The sequence below is a fragment of the Gopherus flavomarginatus genome, chromosome 23, assembly GCF_025201925.1.
Source record: "Gopherus flavomarginatus isolate rGopFla2 chromosome 23, rGopFla2.mat.asm, whole genome shotgun sequence".
NCBI classification, from domain to species: Eukaryota; Metazoa; Chordata; order Testudines; family Testudinidae; genus Gopherus; species Gopherus flavomarginatus.
Window position 1 is genome coordinate 14995087 of NC_066639.1, and position 17723 is coordinate 15012809.

Consider the following 17723-nt stretch of genomic DNA (forward strand, 5'->3'; position numbering starts at 1 on the left):
CAAACCTACACACACACAGAGTCAGTGACCCACCGTACCACCCACAAACCTACACACACACACACACAGTGACCCACCGTCCCACCCACAAACCTACACACACACAGAGTCAGTGACCCACCGTACCACCCACAAACCTACACACACACACACACAGTGACCCACCGTCCCACCCACAAACCTACAGACACACACACACACACACACACACACACACACACACACACACAGAGTCAGTGACCCACCGTCCCACCCACAAACCTACACACACACACACAGTCAGTGACCCACCGCCCCACCCACAAACCTACACACACACAGAGTCAGTGACCCACCGTCCCACCCACAAACCTACACACACACACACACACACAGAGTCAGTGACCCACCGTCCCACCCACAAACCTACACACACACACACACAGTCAGTGACCCACTGTCCCACCCACAAACCTACACACACACACAGTCAGTGACCCACTGTCCCACCCACAAACCTACACACACACACACGCACACAGAGTCAGTGACCCACCGTCCCACCCACAAACCTACACACACACACACACAGTGACCCACCGTCCCACCCACAAACCTACACACACAGAGTCAGTGACCCACCGTCCCACCCACAAACCTACACACCTACACACACACACAGTCAGTGACCCACCGTCCCACCCACAAACCTACACACCTACACACACACACACAGTCAGTGACCCACCGTCCCATCCACAAACCTACACACCTACACACACACACACAGAGTCAGTGACCCACCGTCCCACCCACAAACCTACACACACACACACACAGTCAGTGACCCACCGTCCCATCCACAAACCTACACACCTACACACACACACACAGTCAGTGACCCACCGTCCCACCCACAAACCTACACACATACACACACACACACAGAGTCAGTGACCCACCGTCCCACCCACAAACCTACACACACACACAGTCAGTGACCCACTGTCCCACCCACAAACCTACACACACACACAGTCAGTGACCCACCGTCCCACCCACAAACCTACACACACACACAGTCAGTGACCCACCGTCCCATCCACAAACCTACACACCTACACACACACACACAGTCAGTGACCCACCGTCCCACCCACAAACCTACACACATACACACACACACACAGAGTCAGTGACCCACCGTCCCACCCACAAACCTACACACACACACAGTCAGTGACCCACTGTCCCACCCACAAACCTACACACACACACAGTCAGTGACCCACTGTCCCACCCACAAACCTACACACACACACAGTCAGTGACCCACCGTCCCACCCACAAACCTACACACACACACAGACAGTGACCCACCGTCCCACCCACAAACCTACACACACACACACAGTCAGTGACCCACCGTCCCACCCACAAACCTACACACACACACACACACACAGTCAGTGACCCACCGTCCCACCCACAAACCTACACACACACACACACACACAGAGTCAGTGACCCACCGTCCCACCCACAAACCTACACACAGACACAGTCAGTGACCCACCGTCCCATCCACAAACCTACACACACACACACACACACACACACACACACACAGAGTCAGTGACCCACCGTCCCACCCACAAACCTACACACACACACAGAGTCAGTGACCCACTGTCCCACCCACAAACCTACACACACACACAGAGTCAGTGACCCACCGTCCCACCCACAAACCTACTCACACACACACACAGAGTCAGTGACCCACCGTCCCACCCACAAACCTACACACACACAAAGAGTCAGTGACCCACCGTCCCACCCACAAACCTACACACAGACACGCAGTCAGTGACCCACCGTCCCACCCACAAACCTACACACACACACACACACAGTCAGTGACCCACCGTCCCACCCACAAACCTACACACACACACACAGTCAGTGACCCACCGTCCCACCCACAAACCTACACACACACACACACACACACACACACACACACACAGAGTCAGTGACCCACCGTCCCACCCACAAACCTACACACAGACACAGTCAGTGACCCACCGTCCCATCCACAAACCTACTCACACACACACACAGAGTCAGTGACCCACCGTCCCACCCACAAACCTACACACACACACACACACACACACACACACAGAGTCAGTGACCCACCGTCCCACCCACAAACCTACACACACACACACAGTCAGTGACCCACCGTCCCACCCACAAACCTACACACACACACACACACAGTCAGTGACCCACCGTCCCACCCACAAACCTACACACACACACACACACACAGTCAGTGACCCACCGTCCCACCCACAAACCTACACACACACACACACACACACACACACACACACACACACACACACACACAGTCAGTGACACACCATCCCCTCCCCACACACACTCCTATCATTGAGCCCCATTCAGTTCTCCACTGCAGGAGCCCCCTGTGACCCCAGCTCCCAGGTGGGACACCCCCACACCCCCAGACACACACCCCCAACACACACACACACACTGGGGGGGTGCGGTGTGGGACACACACACACACACACACACCCCCAACACAAACACACACACACTGGGGGGGCGCGGTGTGGGACACACACACCCCCCCAACACACAGACACACACACTGGGGGGGCGTGGCGTGGGACAGACACCCCCCCCGACACACACACACACACACACACACACACACTCACGTCGTTGGTGGGGGAGTTCGGGGGGCCCTCCGGCGGCATCTCCTTCTTCTTTTTCTTGTACCTGCGGGGCTGGGCCGGGTCCTCGCCCATGATCAGCTCCCTGGCCGGGCGAGAGCAGGGTTAGGAAGCGACCCGGCTCCGGGCACAGATCGCGGGGGGCCCCGCAAGCCCCCCGCCGCGGCAGGCAATCGGCGAGGCGAGCTGTGGGGCAGAGGGCGCCGGCGGGCGAGCCGTGCCCCACGCTGAGAAACGCCCCCGGCCCCTCCGCCAACGGATCGAGAAACCAGTTCGGGATTTTCTCCCCCCTCCGGACCTTCGCGCCGCCGGCGGTTTCAAGCCCAAACCCGGGGCTGGGCGGCTTCCAGCCCCCCAACCTCGGGGCCTCGGCGCCCCCCGGCGGGTACCTGTGTCTCCAGTAGGCGTGCTTGTGGAAGTCGAAGTCGGGGATGGCCATCTCGTCCTCCTCCCACGTGGACTGGTCGTAGGGCAGGTCGCGCCACTTCACCAGGTAGTGGTAGATCCCCTTCTTGTCGATGCTGCCCGGGGAGGGAGCCGGTGAGCGCCGGGGCGGGAAGCGCCGGAGGCAGACGGGGGCCGGCGGCTGGAAGGGGCTGCGTGGCTCTGGGTACTCAGCCGACGCCCCCCCCCCGCCCCGCCCGGTGCCCAGTGCGGTGCTGGGGACTTTGGGGATAGAAATGAGGGGCCCCAGCTCTCTGCAGGGCCGCCCAGGGGTCCCCGAGGCAGCGCGGGGGGGCAGACGGGGCACACCCAGGGCCCTGGGGCAGCATGGGGGGCAGACGGGGACACCCGCAGCAACCCGGGAGACAGACAGGGGGCACCAAGGGCCCCGGGGCAGCGTGGAGGGCAAACGGGGACACTCGGGGCAGCGCGGGGAGCAGATGGGGACACCCAGGGCAACCTGGGGGGCAGACAGGGGACACCCAGGGCAGCACGGGGGGTAAACGGGGGCAGATGGGGACACCCGGGGCGGTGCAGGGGGTAGACAGGGGACACCCGGGGCAGCACTGGAGGTAGACGAGGGACACCTGGGGCAGCGCGGGGGGCAGGCAGGGGACACCCGGGGCAGCGAGGGGGCAGACGGGGACACCCGGGGCAGCGCGAGGGGGAGGCGGGGCAGCGCGGGGGGCCACGGGGATACCCGGGGCAGTGCGGGGGGGAGGCGGGGACACCTGGGGCAGGGCGGGGGGCCGGCGGGGACACACAGGGCAGCGCGGGAGGTAGACAGGGGACACCTGGGGCAGCGCGGGGGGCCGGCGGGGACACCCGGGGCAGCGAGGGGGCAGATGGGGACACCCGGGGCTGCGTGAGGGAGAGGCAGGGCAGCGCGGGGAGCCGGCGGGGACACACGGGGCAGCGCGGGGAGCCGGCGGGGACACACGGGGCAGTGCCGGGGACACCCGGGGCAGCGCGGGGGGGAGGCGGGGACACCCGGGGCAGCGCGGGGGGGAGGCGGGGCAGCGCGGGGGGGAGGCGGGGACACTCGGGGCAGCGTGGGGGGGAGGTCGGGGACACCCGGGGCAGTGCGGGGGGCCGGCGGGGGCAGGCGGGGACACACGGGGCAGCGGGGGGGAGGCGGGGCAGCGCGGGGGGGAGGCGAGGACACACGGGGCAGCAGGGGGGAGGCGGGGCAGCGCGGGGGGGAGGCGGGGACACTCGGGGCAGCGCGAGGTGTGTGCGGGGGACACCAGGGGCAGCTCGGGGGGCCAGCGGGGACACCTGGGGCAGACGGGGACACCTGTGGCAGCGCAGGGAGCCGGTGGGGGACACCCGGGGCAGCGAGGGGGGCCAGCGGGGACACCCGGGGCAGTGCGGGGGGCCGGCGGGGGCAGGCGGGGACACACGGGGCAGCGGGGGGGAGGCAGGGCAGCGCGGGGGGGAGGCGGGGACACACGGGGCAGCGGGGGGGAGGCGGGGCAGCGCGGGGGGGAGGCGGGGACTCTCGGGGCAGCGCGGGGTGTGTGCGGGGGACACCAGGGGCAGCGCGGGGGAACAGCGGGGACACGTGGGGCAGACGGGGACACCTGTGGCAGCGCAGGGAGCCGGTGGGGGACACCCGGGGCAGCGAGGGGGGCCAGTGGGGACACCCGGGGCAGTGCGGGGGCCGGTGGAGATACCTGGGGCAGTGTGGGGGGGAGATGGGGGCAGATTGGGACACCTGGGGCAGCGTGGGGGCAGGTGAGGACACCCGGGGCAGCGCGGGGAGGAGGTGGGGGCAGATGGGGACACCCGGGGCAGCGTGGGGGCCGGCGGGGACACCCGGGGCAGCGCGGGGGGGAGGCAGGGACACCCGGGGCAGCGCGGGGACACCTGTGGCAGCGCAGGGAACCGGTGGGGGACACCCGGGGCAGCGCGGGGGGCCGGCGGGGCAGCGCGGGGGGCCCCCACCTGTGGTTGATGACGCGGTGAATGGCCATCCACTCGGGCTTGATGCCGTAGCGGTAGAAGCGCTCCTCCATCTGGGCGTAGAGCGGGTCCTTGCTCTTCCGCTTCTCGCTCTTGCCGTCGTCCTCGCCGGAGCCGTAGTCCAGCGGGGGCGGCTCGTCCATGTCGTTCTTGCGCTGGTAGTTGCGGTACATCACCAGGTGGAAGATCTCCAGCTGGGCGGGGAGAGGGAAGGGGGTGAGGCGCTCGGGCCCGGGCTCTGTGTGCACCCCCATGCGCCCCAACACCCCCCAGCCCACCCTGCGCCCTCACACCACCCACACCCCAGTACCCCCCACAACCCCATGCGCCCCAACACCCCCAGCCCACCCTGTGCCCTCACACTACCCACCCCCAGTACCCCCACACCCTCATGTGCCCCAACACCCCCAGCCCACCCTGTGCCCTCACACTACCCACACCCCCAGCCCCCCCACGCCACCCCCCAGAGAAGTACCTGCAGCTCCTTGGCCCAGGAGCAGTGCCAGTAGGACTGGCCGACCCACTTGACGAAGAACTCCCGCTCCGAGCGCCCCTGCAGCGCCTTGGGCGAGGGCTCGTCCGGGGCGGCGTCGGGCGGCCGGGGCACCAGCACGGGCGGGGGCGGCTCCCCCCAGCGCCAGTGCAGGATCTTCTGGACCCGGCCCTTCAGCACGGGGCACTGCGGAGGGGACGGAGGGAGAGTCAGGCCCGCCGCGCTCCCCCTCACCCCGACGCCCACCCGGGCACCAGCTCCCCCCAATCCCCACAGGGCCTGCTGTCCCCTTGCGCTCTGGGCAGGACTCCACTTCCTGTCCTAAAAAGGTCCGGTTAGGTTTGGTCACCCTCCCTCAGAACAGCTGGTATGCCCCACCCCAGAGGTGGCTGCATCTCAGCGCCGGGCGAGGGGTCCCTGGGTAACTGGCCGCCCCACCCCAGAGCTGGCTGCATCTCAGCGCCAGGCAAGGGGTCCCTGGGTAACCGGCCGCCCCACCCCAGAGGTAGCTGCATCTCAGTGCCGGGCGAGGGGTCCTTCTGTAACCAGCCGCCCCGCCCCAGAGCTGGCTGCATCTCAGTGCCAGGCAAGGGGTCCCTGGGTAACCGGCCGCCCCACCCCAGAGGTAGCTGCATCTCAGTGCCGGGCGAGGGGTCCTTCTGTAACCAGCCGCCTCACCCCAGAGGTGGCTGCATCTCAGCGCCGGGCAAGGGGTCCCTAGGTAACCAGCTGCCCTGCCCCAGAGGTGGCTGCATCTCTGCTCGATTTTTCCAGCTCTCCCCATTCCCACAAACTCCCAGTCTCTCTGGGATCCCGCAGGACAATGCAGCGATCTCCACGCAGCACCTTTCCCCTTGGTGCTCAGCCCAGGGAGGCCAGCAGGAGGCGCCAGCCCTTGCAGGAGGGCGTCCGGGTCTCCCCCCTCACAGGGAGCGGAGCGGGGCCGGCCCGCCCGGGCGCCCTACCGTGCAGCGGGGGCAGAGCCATTCGCCGTTGGGGATCTCGGGCAGCGGTGGGTTGAGGCAGTGGATGTGGTAGGAGGAGATGCAGGCGTCACAGCAGAGCAGCTCCCCGCCGTCCTTGCAGACCCGGCAGTACTCCATGTGGTCGTCCTCCTCCTCCTTCTCGCCTTCCTCCTCCAGCTCTTCCTCGTACTCCTCGTCTTCCTCCTTGGCTTCCCACTGCACCCCCTCCTTCTCCTGCGGGGGGGCGGGGGGCAGCGGGTGAGACAGGCGAGGCCGAGAGAGCGCGAGCCACACGCAGGCGCCCGGCAGGGAGCCACCACCGGGCAGGGACCTGACACCAGGCGTGGGCCCAGGAGCCCAGCGGGACGCACGCCCGGGCAGGGACCCACCACCGGGCAGGGACCCGACACCAGGCGTGGGCCCAGACGCCCAGCGGGACGCACGCCCGGGCAGAAATCAGTAGCTTCTCTCAGAGAAAGCCAGACTCTCTTCTCTACAAATTCGAGCAGCCTGCCCAGGGAAACCGAGTCAGGCTGGCCCGCTTGTCAGCAGCCGCCAGCCGTATGGGCCGTGCCAGGCGTCCAAACGCCCCAGGCCCTCCTGGGAAAGGCGGCAGGGGTCTCTACGGGGCACAGGGACGGTACCTAGGTGGGCAGGGAGGCAGGGAGCGAGGGGAGCAGCCAGGAAGGAACAGGGGCGGCTTACACAGTGGGGACAACTCCATTTGCCCTCCGGCGCCTTGTCGAGTTCGGGGTCCAGACACACCAGGTGGTAGGCCCTGGGGCAGGTGTCGCAGAGGATGATCTCGCCGCCCTGCTGACACACCTCGCAGTAGTCCTGGTGGTCCGTCTCGTAGCCGTCAACCTCCTCCTCGACGGGCACTGGCAGGGGAGGCAAGAGCAGACGCTGCAGAAGGCGGCGCCCCGACCCCATGGGGACGCGCCGTTCCCGCAGGCCTGGAAACGGATTTCCCATCCCGCAGAGACCTCGGCGAGGTCAGGATCCCCACCCCAGCCATCCTGTCTCGGGCCAGGCCGCAAAGCTCCAAAGTTCCCCAATGGCTGCGGGCTGAGCAAACTTTCTCTTTTCCCCACGTCGGGTCAGAAACAATCTCTTTGGTGAATTTCTACAGCTTTGGTTTCAATTTCGAACCAAAGAACTGAAACCACAGTTTCAAGATTTCTCCTGTCCCAGGAATATTTCTGAGAGTTTAAGTTTTTTTTTTCTTGCCTTGAATCGGGACGAAAACTTGACCTCTCAAAAAACCAATCGGGAACTGAACAATCAGAATTTTTTTTCCCATTTCGGGATGATCCAAATGATTCATTTGGAGAATCTCATAACGGTTCGCTTCAATCACAAGCTCTTTCTTCCTCCCGGCTTAATTCGCTCAGATTTCTGAACAAAAAGTTGTTTCCGACTGGAGCTTTTCATTTCGATGGTTTCAAACCCCCCTGCCTTGGGATTCGAGTCGGAAAAATTCCCCAAGCCCAACCTGTTCTGAACGCTTTTGGATTTCACAAATCGGCACTTTCCGATAACGAAGAAATGATTCATCCAAAGATTCCCACTCAGGTCTACTGTCTGTACTAGGAGCAGAGGAAGTCTGGCAGGATGGAGGACATGGGAATCCTGCGCTCTATCCCTTGCTGCGCCACTGCTCAGCTGCGTTAAGTCACTTCCTCTGTGCCTCAGTTTCCCCACTTAGCCTCTATCTAGTCAGGGTTTCTCTACATGCTAATTAACTAAAAATAATAATAATAATCGATTAAAAAACCCAATGTGAAGTGTGAAATTTACCAAAACAAGCTAGAAACCCACTGAACTGGGACACAGGAGAACTGGGTTTTGTTCCCAGCTTGGCACTGGGCAATTTGCCGCCTCGTGCCTCAGTTTCCCTTTCTCTGAACGGACATAATGACACCGATCTCCTGTGGAAAGCACTTTGAGATCTGCTGTTGGAAAGCGCTCGGTAAGAGTTAAAGTCGATTATTATAGGTACTAGAGACGCTCTAGTTCAACCACTCGAATCCCTTCACGGAAGCATCCCCCAGGAGGTCAGACAAGATACCATAATCCCTTCCCCAGCCTTGGAACAGGCCGTCAGGGCCGGGGGCAGCCTCTCACCATGCATCTGCGCAGCGGCCAGCACCACGGGCCCCCGATCCTGGATTGGGATTGCGGAGATCGCTGTAACACAATAACAATCAGAGATTGCATCACTGTCGTACCCCCAGGCTGGCTCAGAACGGGGCAGGGGCCTTTCTGTTTTAAGGCGTGACACAAGATGCTACCTGACCCCCTCAGAAAGCTCATGCCCTGAAGCATGGAAGTGAATGGCCGACATCCCAGTTCACCTACCTTGGGGTCCTGGACTGACACGTGTCAAGTATTTGAATACAGAGCATATCACAGTTGCAAGCTACCAGGACCTTTTTGCACAAGCCGGGGCAAGCTACATCTTAGGGATTGCTGCCCTGGGTCAGAACATCTAGCCTGGTCTCCCGGCTCACCCCCTGGCACGCCGGTTCTGACCCCTGGACCCAACTAGCTCAGTACCCCGGCTCAACCCCAGCACGCTGGCTCTGACCCCCAAGCCCAACTAGCCCAGTACCCTGGCTCACCCCCTGGAACGCTGGCTCTGACCCCCGGGCCCAACTAGCGCAGTACCCTGGCTCACCGGCTCTGACCCCCGGGCCCAGCTAGCCTGATCTGGTACCCTACAAGCCCCTCTGCTGCAAGCCGGCGACAGCTGGAGCATCTCTCAATCAATTTCAGTCATTTCAATGGATATATCTGCTCCACCCTCTGGGGAAAAGCTCCTCCCGCCCCTTTATGAAAGCTCCTCCCACCCCGAGAAGCCCCACCCCTTTACAAAAGCTCCTCCCACCCCGAGAAGCCCCATCCCTTTACAAAAGCTCCTCCCACCCCAAGAAGCCCCATCCCTTTACAAAAGCTCCTCCCACCCCGAGAAGCCACACCCATTTACAAAAGCTCCTCCCACCGCAAGAAGCCCCGCCCCTTTAAGAAAGCCCCTCCCACCCCGAGAAGCCCCGCCCCTGGCCTGAAAGCTCCTCCTGTCCAGCTGCCATGGCCACGCTCACCCTTCTTTCTTTTCCGGCCGGGCCGGCCCCGCTTGAGTTTCTTGACCCGCCCCGAGCTGTCGGACCGCACCGAGGAGCTGTGGACGCTGGAGTTGTCCACGTCAGACTCCTCCTCCATCTCGCCCACCTCGTCGCTCTGAAACACATGCTGCACATAACCAGAGCGGCCCTCGTTAGGAGGGGCTTGGCCAGAGGCGCAAACGGGGGCGGGGTGGGGAAACGTGGACGGAAGGCAGGCCACTATTCGCACCAAGGAGGCTTTTCCCAGTCTCTTGGGTCAGCGCTCGCCTGAGAATGTTCTTAAAGCTGTGTCTGAAAGCTGCGTGTACGTGCCTCAGTTTCCCCCAGGGGTTACCGAAAGCCAGGAGGGCCAGGCAGCGGATCGTGATGGAGGGGTGGCTGCAGGAAGCACTGAAGCCGAGCAGGCTTCTTGCCACGGTGACACTGTGCCCGGAGGGGAGACGCTGCCCCCAAGTCCCGCCTGCCTCGGTGATGCCGCGGTACGGCCCACACCGCAGTGAAAAACCCACCCCCGATTTCAGAGCCTGGGTCGACTGACTTAAAATTGCAGCAGAGAAAGACCTTCTCCCCGCATGGCACATTTCTAAGCCCTCCCCCTCATCCAGCGCTTCCAATCCCATGGGCTTGGTTTTCAGAAGCCGAGAGCCTGTGCAGAATAACCATGAAGCCGGGGAGGGAACTTCACAGCCACGCGGGGACAAACCCAGCAGCCAAACAGACACCTGAAGGGATACGTCTACACGGGGCACCCAGACTCGGACTCAGCTTCGAGCCACGGCCCCCCCGTTCCGGTCACACACAAACCCGCCGGACTCGGGTCTCCGCGAGCTCTCGGGACGTAGGACCCCGCTGGGGCATAGCGCAGGTGCCCCAAATCCCAGCCTGGTTATTTTGAGGCGTGGATGCGAGCCAGGGAGAGCTGGGTCCAGCCCCGGTTCACAATGCAGTGCGGACGAGGCTGCTCGGCTGTTCGCTGCTCGCGATGAGGGGGAAAAAACCCACCGGCTTTCGTGAGACTTGGAGCCCCTGCGTGACCTCCCAGGCCCCACCTCCGGCTCCCCCCGCGCCCACGGCCCCCAGGGAGGGTGGCAAGGAAGGGGCATGTCTTACCGAGGTGCTTTTCTTCCGCTTCCCCCCGATCATGCCCAGCTTGATCTTCAGGGGAGCCATCCTCTTGCCTTTCATCTTCCTCCTCATCTCTGGCACGCGAGGGCTCTTGCTCCGCCGTTTGTGACCCGGCCCTTTTGTCAAAGAAAGCGAGATGGAGCAAAGGCTCCAAATCCACCTCCTGGACAGGCATGGCTGGCCTCCTGCCCCAGAAGGGGAAACTGAGGCACGGGGAAGGGACAGGCCCTAGGTCACAATTCAGGCAGCTGGGGAGAGAACCCAGAAGTCCTAGCCCCCAGCCCCACTGCTCTGACCCACCAGCCCCTACTCTCCTCCCAGAGCCGGGGAGAGAACCTAGGAGTCCTGCCTCTCAGCCCCCCTGCTCTAACCACCAGCCCCCACTCCCCTCCCAGAGCCGAGGAGAGAACCCAGGAGTCCAAGTGAGTGGGGAGGGGAAGGGTGCATCATGGGAATTGTAGTTCCGGGTGCCCCACACAATTATTGTCCTCTATAGGCCAAGGCACCTGGTCAGACTACATATCCCATGATGCACCATGGTCTTCGAGGAGGGGTGCATCATGGGCATTGTAGTGGTGGGTACTTGATGCGTCCCTTCCCCTCTGTAGTCTGGGGTTGCTGGTGGGACTACATCCCCCATAATGCTCTCCCATGGTCTTGCGGGAGGAGCAGTGCGTCATAGCCCCTGGCCCTGGTGCATCATGGGAGATGTAGTCCCACCCTCCCTGCCTCCCCCCCACAGGAGAGAAGCGAGATGGGAGCCCGGGCGACTCACCTTTGCCTTCTTTGGTTTTGGCTTTGCGGATGGGAGGGGGCTGCGGCTCGGCAGCCACGGCGGAGACGGCGGCCGACACCTGCTCGGCCACGGCCGCCGCCGCCGCTGCAGCCGCCGCCGCCACGGCCGCCGCCGAGCCCTTGAAGGGGTTGTTGGCGCTGAACTCCCGCCACTTGGCGCCCAGGATGGTCATCATCTTGGACATGGGGATCTTGGGGTTCTTTTTGGCAATGAGAGGCCTGCGCGGCACGAGACAAAACGGGGAGGGGGGTGAGCGTGGCGCCGGCCGGGCCTTTGGGAGCAGAGTCCCCCCTCCCGCCCCAGAGCTGAGCGCCCCCCACCCCCTACAGGCTGCCTGCCACGAGCAGCGGCGTGGGTCACCCCGCTGCCATGCCCAGAGTTCCCGGGGGGTGCTCAATCCCTGCGCCGCCCTGCTTCCTGAAGCCAAGGGAGACGTTCCGGATTTAAACCGGCATCAAAGGAAGCAGAGTCTGACTCTACAGCGGCTTTAGGCTGCTGTTGTCCGACGTTGTTCTGCATCGCCTTTAAATCAAGCCGGGTTTTCTTTTGGAAAGGTTCCCTGCAGTTCAACCACGCCTCTTGGGCTGAAAGCAGGAATCACTGGGGCAGATTCTGCCGCCAAGGCAGGCGAGACCAGATGATCGGGCTAACCGAGCACCCGCCACCAAGCGCAGTGCCGCAGCCGGTTGAGTAACCGCGATCCCAGCTGGCGCAGCCGCTTCTGCCCCGCATGGGTCACCCATGGAATAATCCGTGATCCGAGCGAGCGCATCTCTTTCCTCCCTGGCCTAGCAAGTTCAGCGTTTCCGGTCACTCGCCAGCAAAATAGCACCCAAAGGTGCTAAGACTTTATGATCATAAACATATTTCCGAGTTCATAAAGCTAAAAAGGCAGCCAGAGCCTGCACCGGTACTAATCTGCACCAGTACAGGCTTTGCTCGACGCACTGCTCATTGTTACTCCTGGAAACAGGCCCAGAGAAAGGTCCCAGGTGTCAGCAACCCCCAGACCTCCAAATTCCCAGTCGGGGAGACCCACGGGAAGCCGCTGGAGCTTGTAAGTTAGCAAACTGTTGCCTCAACTGTGGAGTTGTATCGCGACAGAACCCAGACGCCCCAAATCATGGTGGGAACCCGACGGGGCCAGGTCACGGGAAGGCAGCAGCGCGGGCCAGTGCATGGGGGACCGATTGGGACGCAAGATGCCTGGGTTCTGGTCCCAGCTCTGTGACTTCGAGAGAAGCCCTGCCCCACTCTGTGCCTCGATTTCCCCTCCCACTCCATTGTTTTGCCTATTTAGGTTGTAAGCACTTTGGGTCAGAGACGGTTCTTTCTCGCTATGTGTCTGTGCAGCACCCTGCACCCCAGGGACCCTGATCTCGGTCACTGGGGCGGGCGGGTGTGTCTGTTCAGTGCCTGGCACAACAGGGAAGAAGGATGTTCTTTGTTCTTTTATGTCTGAATAATTTACCACCCTGCCTCCTAATGCACTAGTTAAGTGGCGCAAAGCACATTAGTCAGAGATAATGGGGCCGTAGTCATATGTGAAGCCCCACTAGAGAGATGGGTCAGATATCAGATAAAACACTGACATCTCTCCAAACCTACTTGGAATAGGAGGGGCCCTTAGACGAACGCTGGGCAAAAATTTTCAGCCAAAAAGCCTCCCCTCCCCACCCCGGAGTTGGCGTCACCAATGAACATTTTGTGGATTGGTGTCGGTTTCAGCGAATTGTTCGCATCGAGGGAAAAGAAATGACCCGAAATTCCAAATGATCCCAAAGGTTTCATTTAGATGGACGGCCCACACCCGGTCAGCGTGGTGCTCTGTTCCGCTGTAGTGGGATACATAGAGAGGTTGAGGTGTTGCTACACCATGGGTCATGGTGTTTGATGCAGAAGTCCCAGGTTCAATCCCTGTTGCCCACACTAAGACATTTATGTGATCTCATCAGACAGGACAAAGTGCATAAACACAAACAGAGAGGATGAAATTTCCCTTCTGGGCAGGTATTTTCTAATCGTGGTTTTATTGCATCTGAAACATGCAATACTGGCCAATGTCAAGGCTCACAGGGCTAAACCAAAGGAGCAATTAAATATCCCTCTATGCAGTGAGAGTTGAAACAACAGGAGGTCAATGCCCAAAGCAATGCCAGCAAAAGCTAAGAGTGTTTCCATGGGTTTGATTTGGTTGCAGTGTGCGCGGGAGAGAGAGCATGACAGCAAGAGAAAGGCACAGAATATCAGGGTTGGAAGGGACTGCAGCAGGTCATCTAGTCCAACCCCCTGCTCAAAGGGAAACCAATCCCCAGACAGATTTTTGCCCCAGATCCCTAACTGGCCCCCTCAAAGATTGAACTCACAACCCCATGTTTGGCAGGCCAATGCTCAAACTGCTGAGCTATCCCTCCCCCCTAAAGAACACAGCTCCTGTGACTTCCCAGTCCAGCAACCTACCCACTAGACCATGCAGCCATGTCCTAGGAAGAGGTCAAGGGACAGAGGGCTGGCTAGAAAGGCGGGCTTCCAAGGCCAGATGGGACCACTGAGATCACCTGATGTCTCGCATAACACACGCCACAGGACTTCCAGTCTGAACTGGGATAGATCTCGGCGGGGGAGAGGGGGGAAATCTCACCTTGATTTAAAATTTAAGACTGTGAGTTGGTGGATATTCATGGTAAACGAACAGGACGGCACCTAAGAGGATATCTGACTTCTATCAGGCATTTCTCCTCCGAATGGAAACAACTATCTGGGTTTTAAGAGGGGCAACACCCCCCTCTCTTTGTGACACACTTTTTGCACTGTAGCACACACATCATCTGTAGTCCCCTCCTCATTAGACAAACACCCGTCAGGGATGGTCTAGATAATACTTCCTCCCGCCATGAGTGCAGGGGACTGAACCGGGTGAGCTCCCGAGATCCTGTCTATGATTCTGGTCAGAACTACGGCACAATCCTGTTTATAAAGGATCAGTTCTGAGGCGCGCCCCATATTTACAGCTCACGCCGAGGGATCGTTACACGGCGACTGTTCCACGCTGCCAGGGTGGAAGACTGCATCTCGTTTTGGGCTTTAACAGCCATGTGGCCAAACTGGAGAGAATCCAGAGAAGAGCAACAACAAAAAATGCTCAGGGCTTTAGAAAAAACGTGACCTATGCGGAATCCCAGGCACTGCTACAGGCTGGGGACCGACTGGCTAAGCGGATGTTCTGCAGAAGAGGACCTGGGGGTTACAGTGGATGAGAAGCTGGATATGAGTCAGCAGGGTGCCCTTGTTGCCAAGAAGGCCAAAGGCATATTGGGCTGTATTAGTAAGAGCATTGCCAGTAGATGGAGGGAAGTGATTATTCCTCTCCATTTGATATTGTTGAGGCCACAACTGGAGTTTTGAGTCCAGTTTTGGGCCCCCCACTACAGAAGGGATGTGGACAAATTGGAGAGAGTCCAGCAGAGGGCAACGAAAATGATCAGGGGGCTGGAGCACATGACTTATGAGGAGAGGCTGAGGGGACTGGGATTATTTAGTCTGCAGAAGAGAAGAGTGAGGGGGGATTTGATAGCTGCTTTCAGCTACCTGAAGGGGGGTTCCAAAGAGGATGGAGCTCGGCTGTTCTCGGTGGTGGCAGATGACAGAACAAGGAGCAATGGTCTCAAGTTGCAGTGGGGGAGGTCTAGGTTGGATATTAGGAAACACTATTTCACTAGGAGGGTGGTGAAGCACTGGAATGGTTTCCCTAGGGAGGAGGTGGAATCTCCTTCCTCAGAGGTTTTTAAGGTCAGGTTTGACAAAGCCCTGGCTGGGATGATTTAGTTGGGGTGGATCCCGCTTTGAGCAGGGGGTTGGACTAGATACCTCCTGAGGTCCCTTCCAACCCTGATCTTCTCTGATTCTATGATTCACAAACACAGCCTGCAGATATAAAGTGGACAGCCGCAGATTTGCAGGGCTTTATACATAAAAAGCACAAGCGACGTCAGTACAAACGAAAATGTCATACGATGGTGCCTTTATATACTGCTCTATAGACTATATGCACAATATTTATATTCCAGCCAACATCGTTTATAACGATATGGTGAAAATGAGATTGTAAGCACGTTTTCAGTCGTAGTGCGCTGTGACACTTTGGTATGTTTATGTCGGATTTTGTATGCAAGTTGTTTTTAAGTGAGGTGAAACTTGAGGGGGTATACAAGGCAAATCAGATTCCTGCAAGGGACACCATAGTCTGGAAAGGTCTGGGGAAGAGAAGGCTGAGGGGGGATTCGGTCGCCGTCTTCAAAGCCGTAACACGGTTGTTATAAAAAGGACAGGGACCAACTGTTCTGCATGTCCACCCACAGTGAACTGGCCTCGTGGAGGCCAGACCTCTCGAGACCCCTTCCAGCCAACTCATGGTAAGAGCTGATTTGGCAAATCAGACACCAGGTGGCGCTCCCAGTCCAGCTACAGCCTCCGGGAGTAGGGAAAAAGGCCATGGCTTGTGGGATATTCCGGTTCGGGCCCTAGAGGCAAACAGTCCCGGCAGGATTTTTCCATGCTGAGTGGTGGGGGTCCTTTGCAAAGGAGCAGGACGAATATTATCCCTGTTTTACAAACAGGGAAACCGAGGCACGGGGGAGGTGGGCAGAACCCAGATCTCCTACCTCCCGGCCTATTCCGCCTCCCATCCCTGGCTGGGAGTGGGAAGCTGTGGGGTGGTCCCCAGTAGTCAGAGCCTCAGCCAATCCTCCTCTGAATTGGATCCAATCGGGTCCCTTCCTCAGTGGCGCAAAGGATGCTGGGTGCAAAGAATGGGGCTGGTGAAATGCGACCGCCAGCAGGGGAGCCATTTCGGTGGCATTGCTCCCCCCCCAAAAAAACCCCAATCCCGGATACAGAGATGGTAGCTCCAAAGACCCAAAGGGATCCCTGCAACCATCTACTCAGATGCTATCCCAGGGCTGCTCCTCCAATCTCTGGGCCCGGGGGAGGACCAAAGCGACACAGCTGAAAGGAGTCCGATAGACACCCAACTCACTCCAAAGGCCTGCAGGAAGACAGGCCGGAGAGGAGACCCCCCCGATGGAAAACACCGAGAAGTCGGCTCCAGGCTGAGTGCTTCTGCTATTTGGGGAACCAGATCCAAGGGCTAATTAGGCGACTACCGACGCCTTTAATTCCTCCCGGGAACCTGCTGGCAGCCGGCACGGCTCCCGTCGCTCCAGGCCTGGAATTCCACTTGAAGAGACTTGGCGCTGGCTCGGGTTTTCTGGGAGGGCTGGAGGTGTTCGCTCTCCGTGGCCAGGACGGCTGCAGGCCGTGCTCTCCGCTTGCCAGGCAGTAAGGAAGCCTTCTTGGCCGCAGTTCCTCCCTGGCAAGACTAGGATCTGACTCCAGCCCCCCAGCCGGCTGACACAAACTCCCTCGCTCAAGGGCGCCAGTGTGAACCCTGCCAGCTCTGCTGGCCGCTACCCACGGTGTTCTCCTGGGTTTCTTGGGGCTCCGCCAGCGGGCGCTCAGCCCAGGTCCGCACGGATCTCCGGGCTCCCATACCAGCTGAGTCAGGCATGACGGAGGCGGGCTGCTGGGGCGTCATCGGGGTAATGACGGCATGGCAGTGCCCGTGTCTCCTGGCTGATCCGCGTCCAGACCCGGCACAGCAGGCTGGAGAGTGACGGGGGTCAGCAGAGGAAAGACCCCAGCTGGGGTCAATGGGCGTCTCTCCATTGGAGTCAATGGGGCCAGGTCCCAGCTGAGGGTCAATCAGCCCTGGCCCCACTGACACAAGTTATCAGTCTTCTTGGTTCCTTCTCCCTGAACACCTGGTGCTTCCGAGCGCTGGGGGGCTGAGACCGAATCCACTTCCTCCTCCCGTTTCAGGATCTGCGGGCGGCAGCTGCAGCCAAGGGGGCTGGGGCAGAGGGAGACGGCGACGGCTTGGTCCAGGGATGTGATCAGCAGCAGGGGGCATATTTCAGGGATCGGGGCAGCCTTTTCATCCTCCTCCTCCCCAGCCACAGGGCAGACAGATCTGGGGCAGCACCCCAAGGCCAGAACAGAGACGCT

The 17723-nt window shown here is 60.6% G+C and overlaps 1 protein-coding gene and 1 long non-coding RNA gene across 2 annotated transcripts in view; both read right to left on the reverse strand.

Moving 5' to 3' along the window:
- The window catches only part of CHD3 (chromodomain helicase DNA binding protein 3), a 62235-nt gene that overhangs the window by 21929 nt on the left and 22583 nt on the right, over window positions 1-17723 (reverse strand). The window contains exons 5-14 of the mRNA XM_050933234.1: window positions 11640-11878; window positions 10850-10980; window positions 9719-9854; window positions 8742-8804; window positions 7320-7495; window positions 6615-6848; window positions 5632-5835; window positions 5139-5350; window positions 3137-3268; window positions 2733-2832 (exon numbers count right to left, since the gene is read on the reverse strand). Coding sequence (XP_050789191.1) covers window positions 2733-2832; window positions 3137-3268; window positions 5139-5350; window positions 5632-5835; window positions 6615-6848; window positions 7320-7495; window positions 8742-8804; window positions 9719-9854; window positions 10850-10980; window positions 11640-11878 — 1627 coding nt within the window. The remainder of the gene's footprint in view (window positions 1-2732; window positions 2833-3136; window positions 3269-5138; window positions 5351-5631; window positions 5836-6614; window positions 6849-7319; window positions 7496-8741; window positions 8805-9718; window positions 9855-10849; window positions 10981-11639; window positions 11879-17723) is intronic.
- Window positions 301-2250, reverse strand: LOC127039519 (uncharacterized). Its single transcript, XR_007771097.1, has 3 exons — window positions 2198-2250; window positions 1924-1969; window positions 301-453 (listed from the first exon to the last, which is right to left on the reverse strand). It is a non-coding gene; the product is annotated as an uncharacterized LOC127039519 (long non-coding RNA).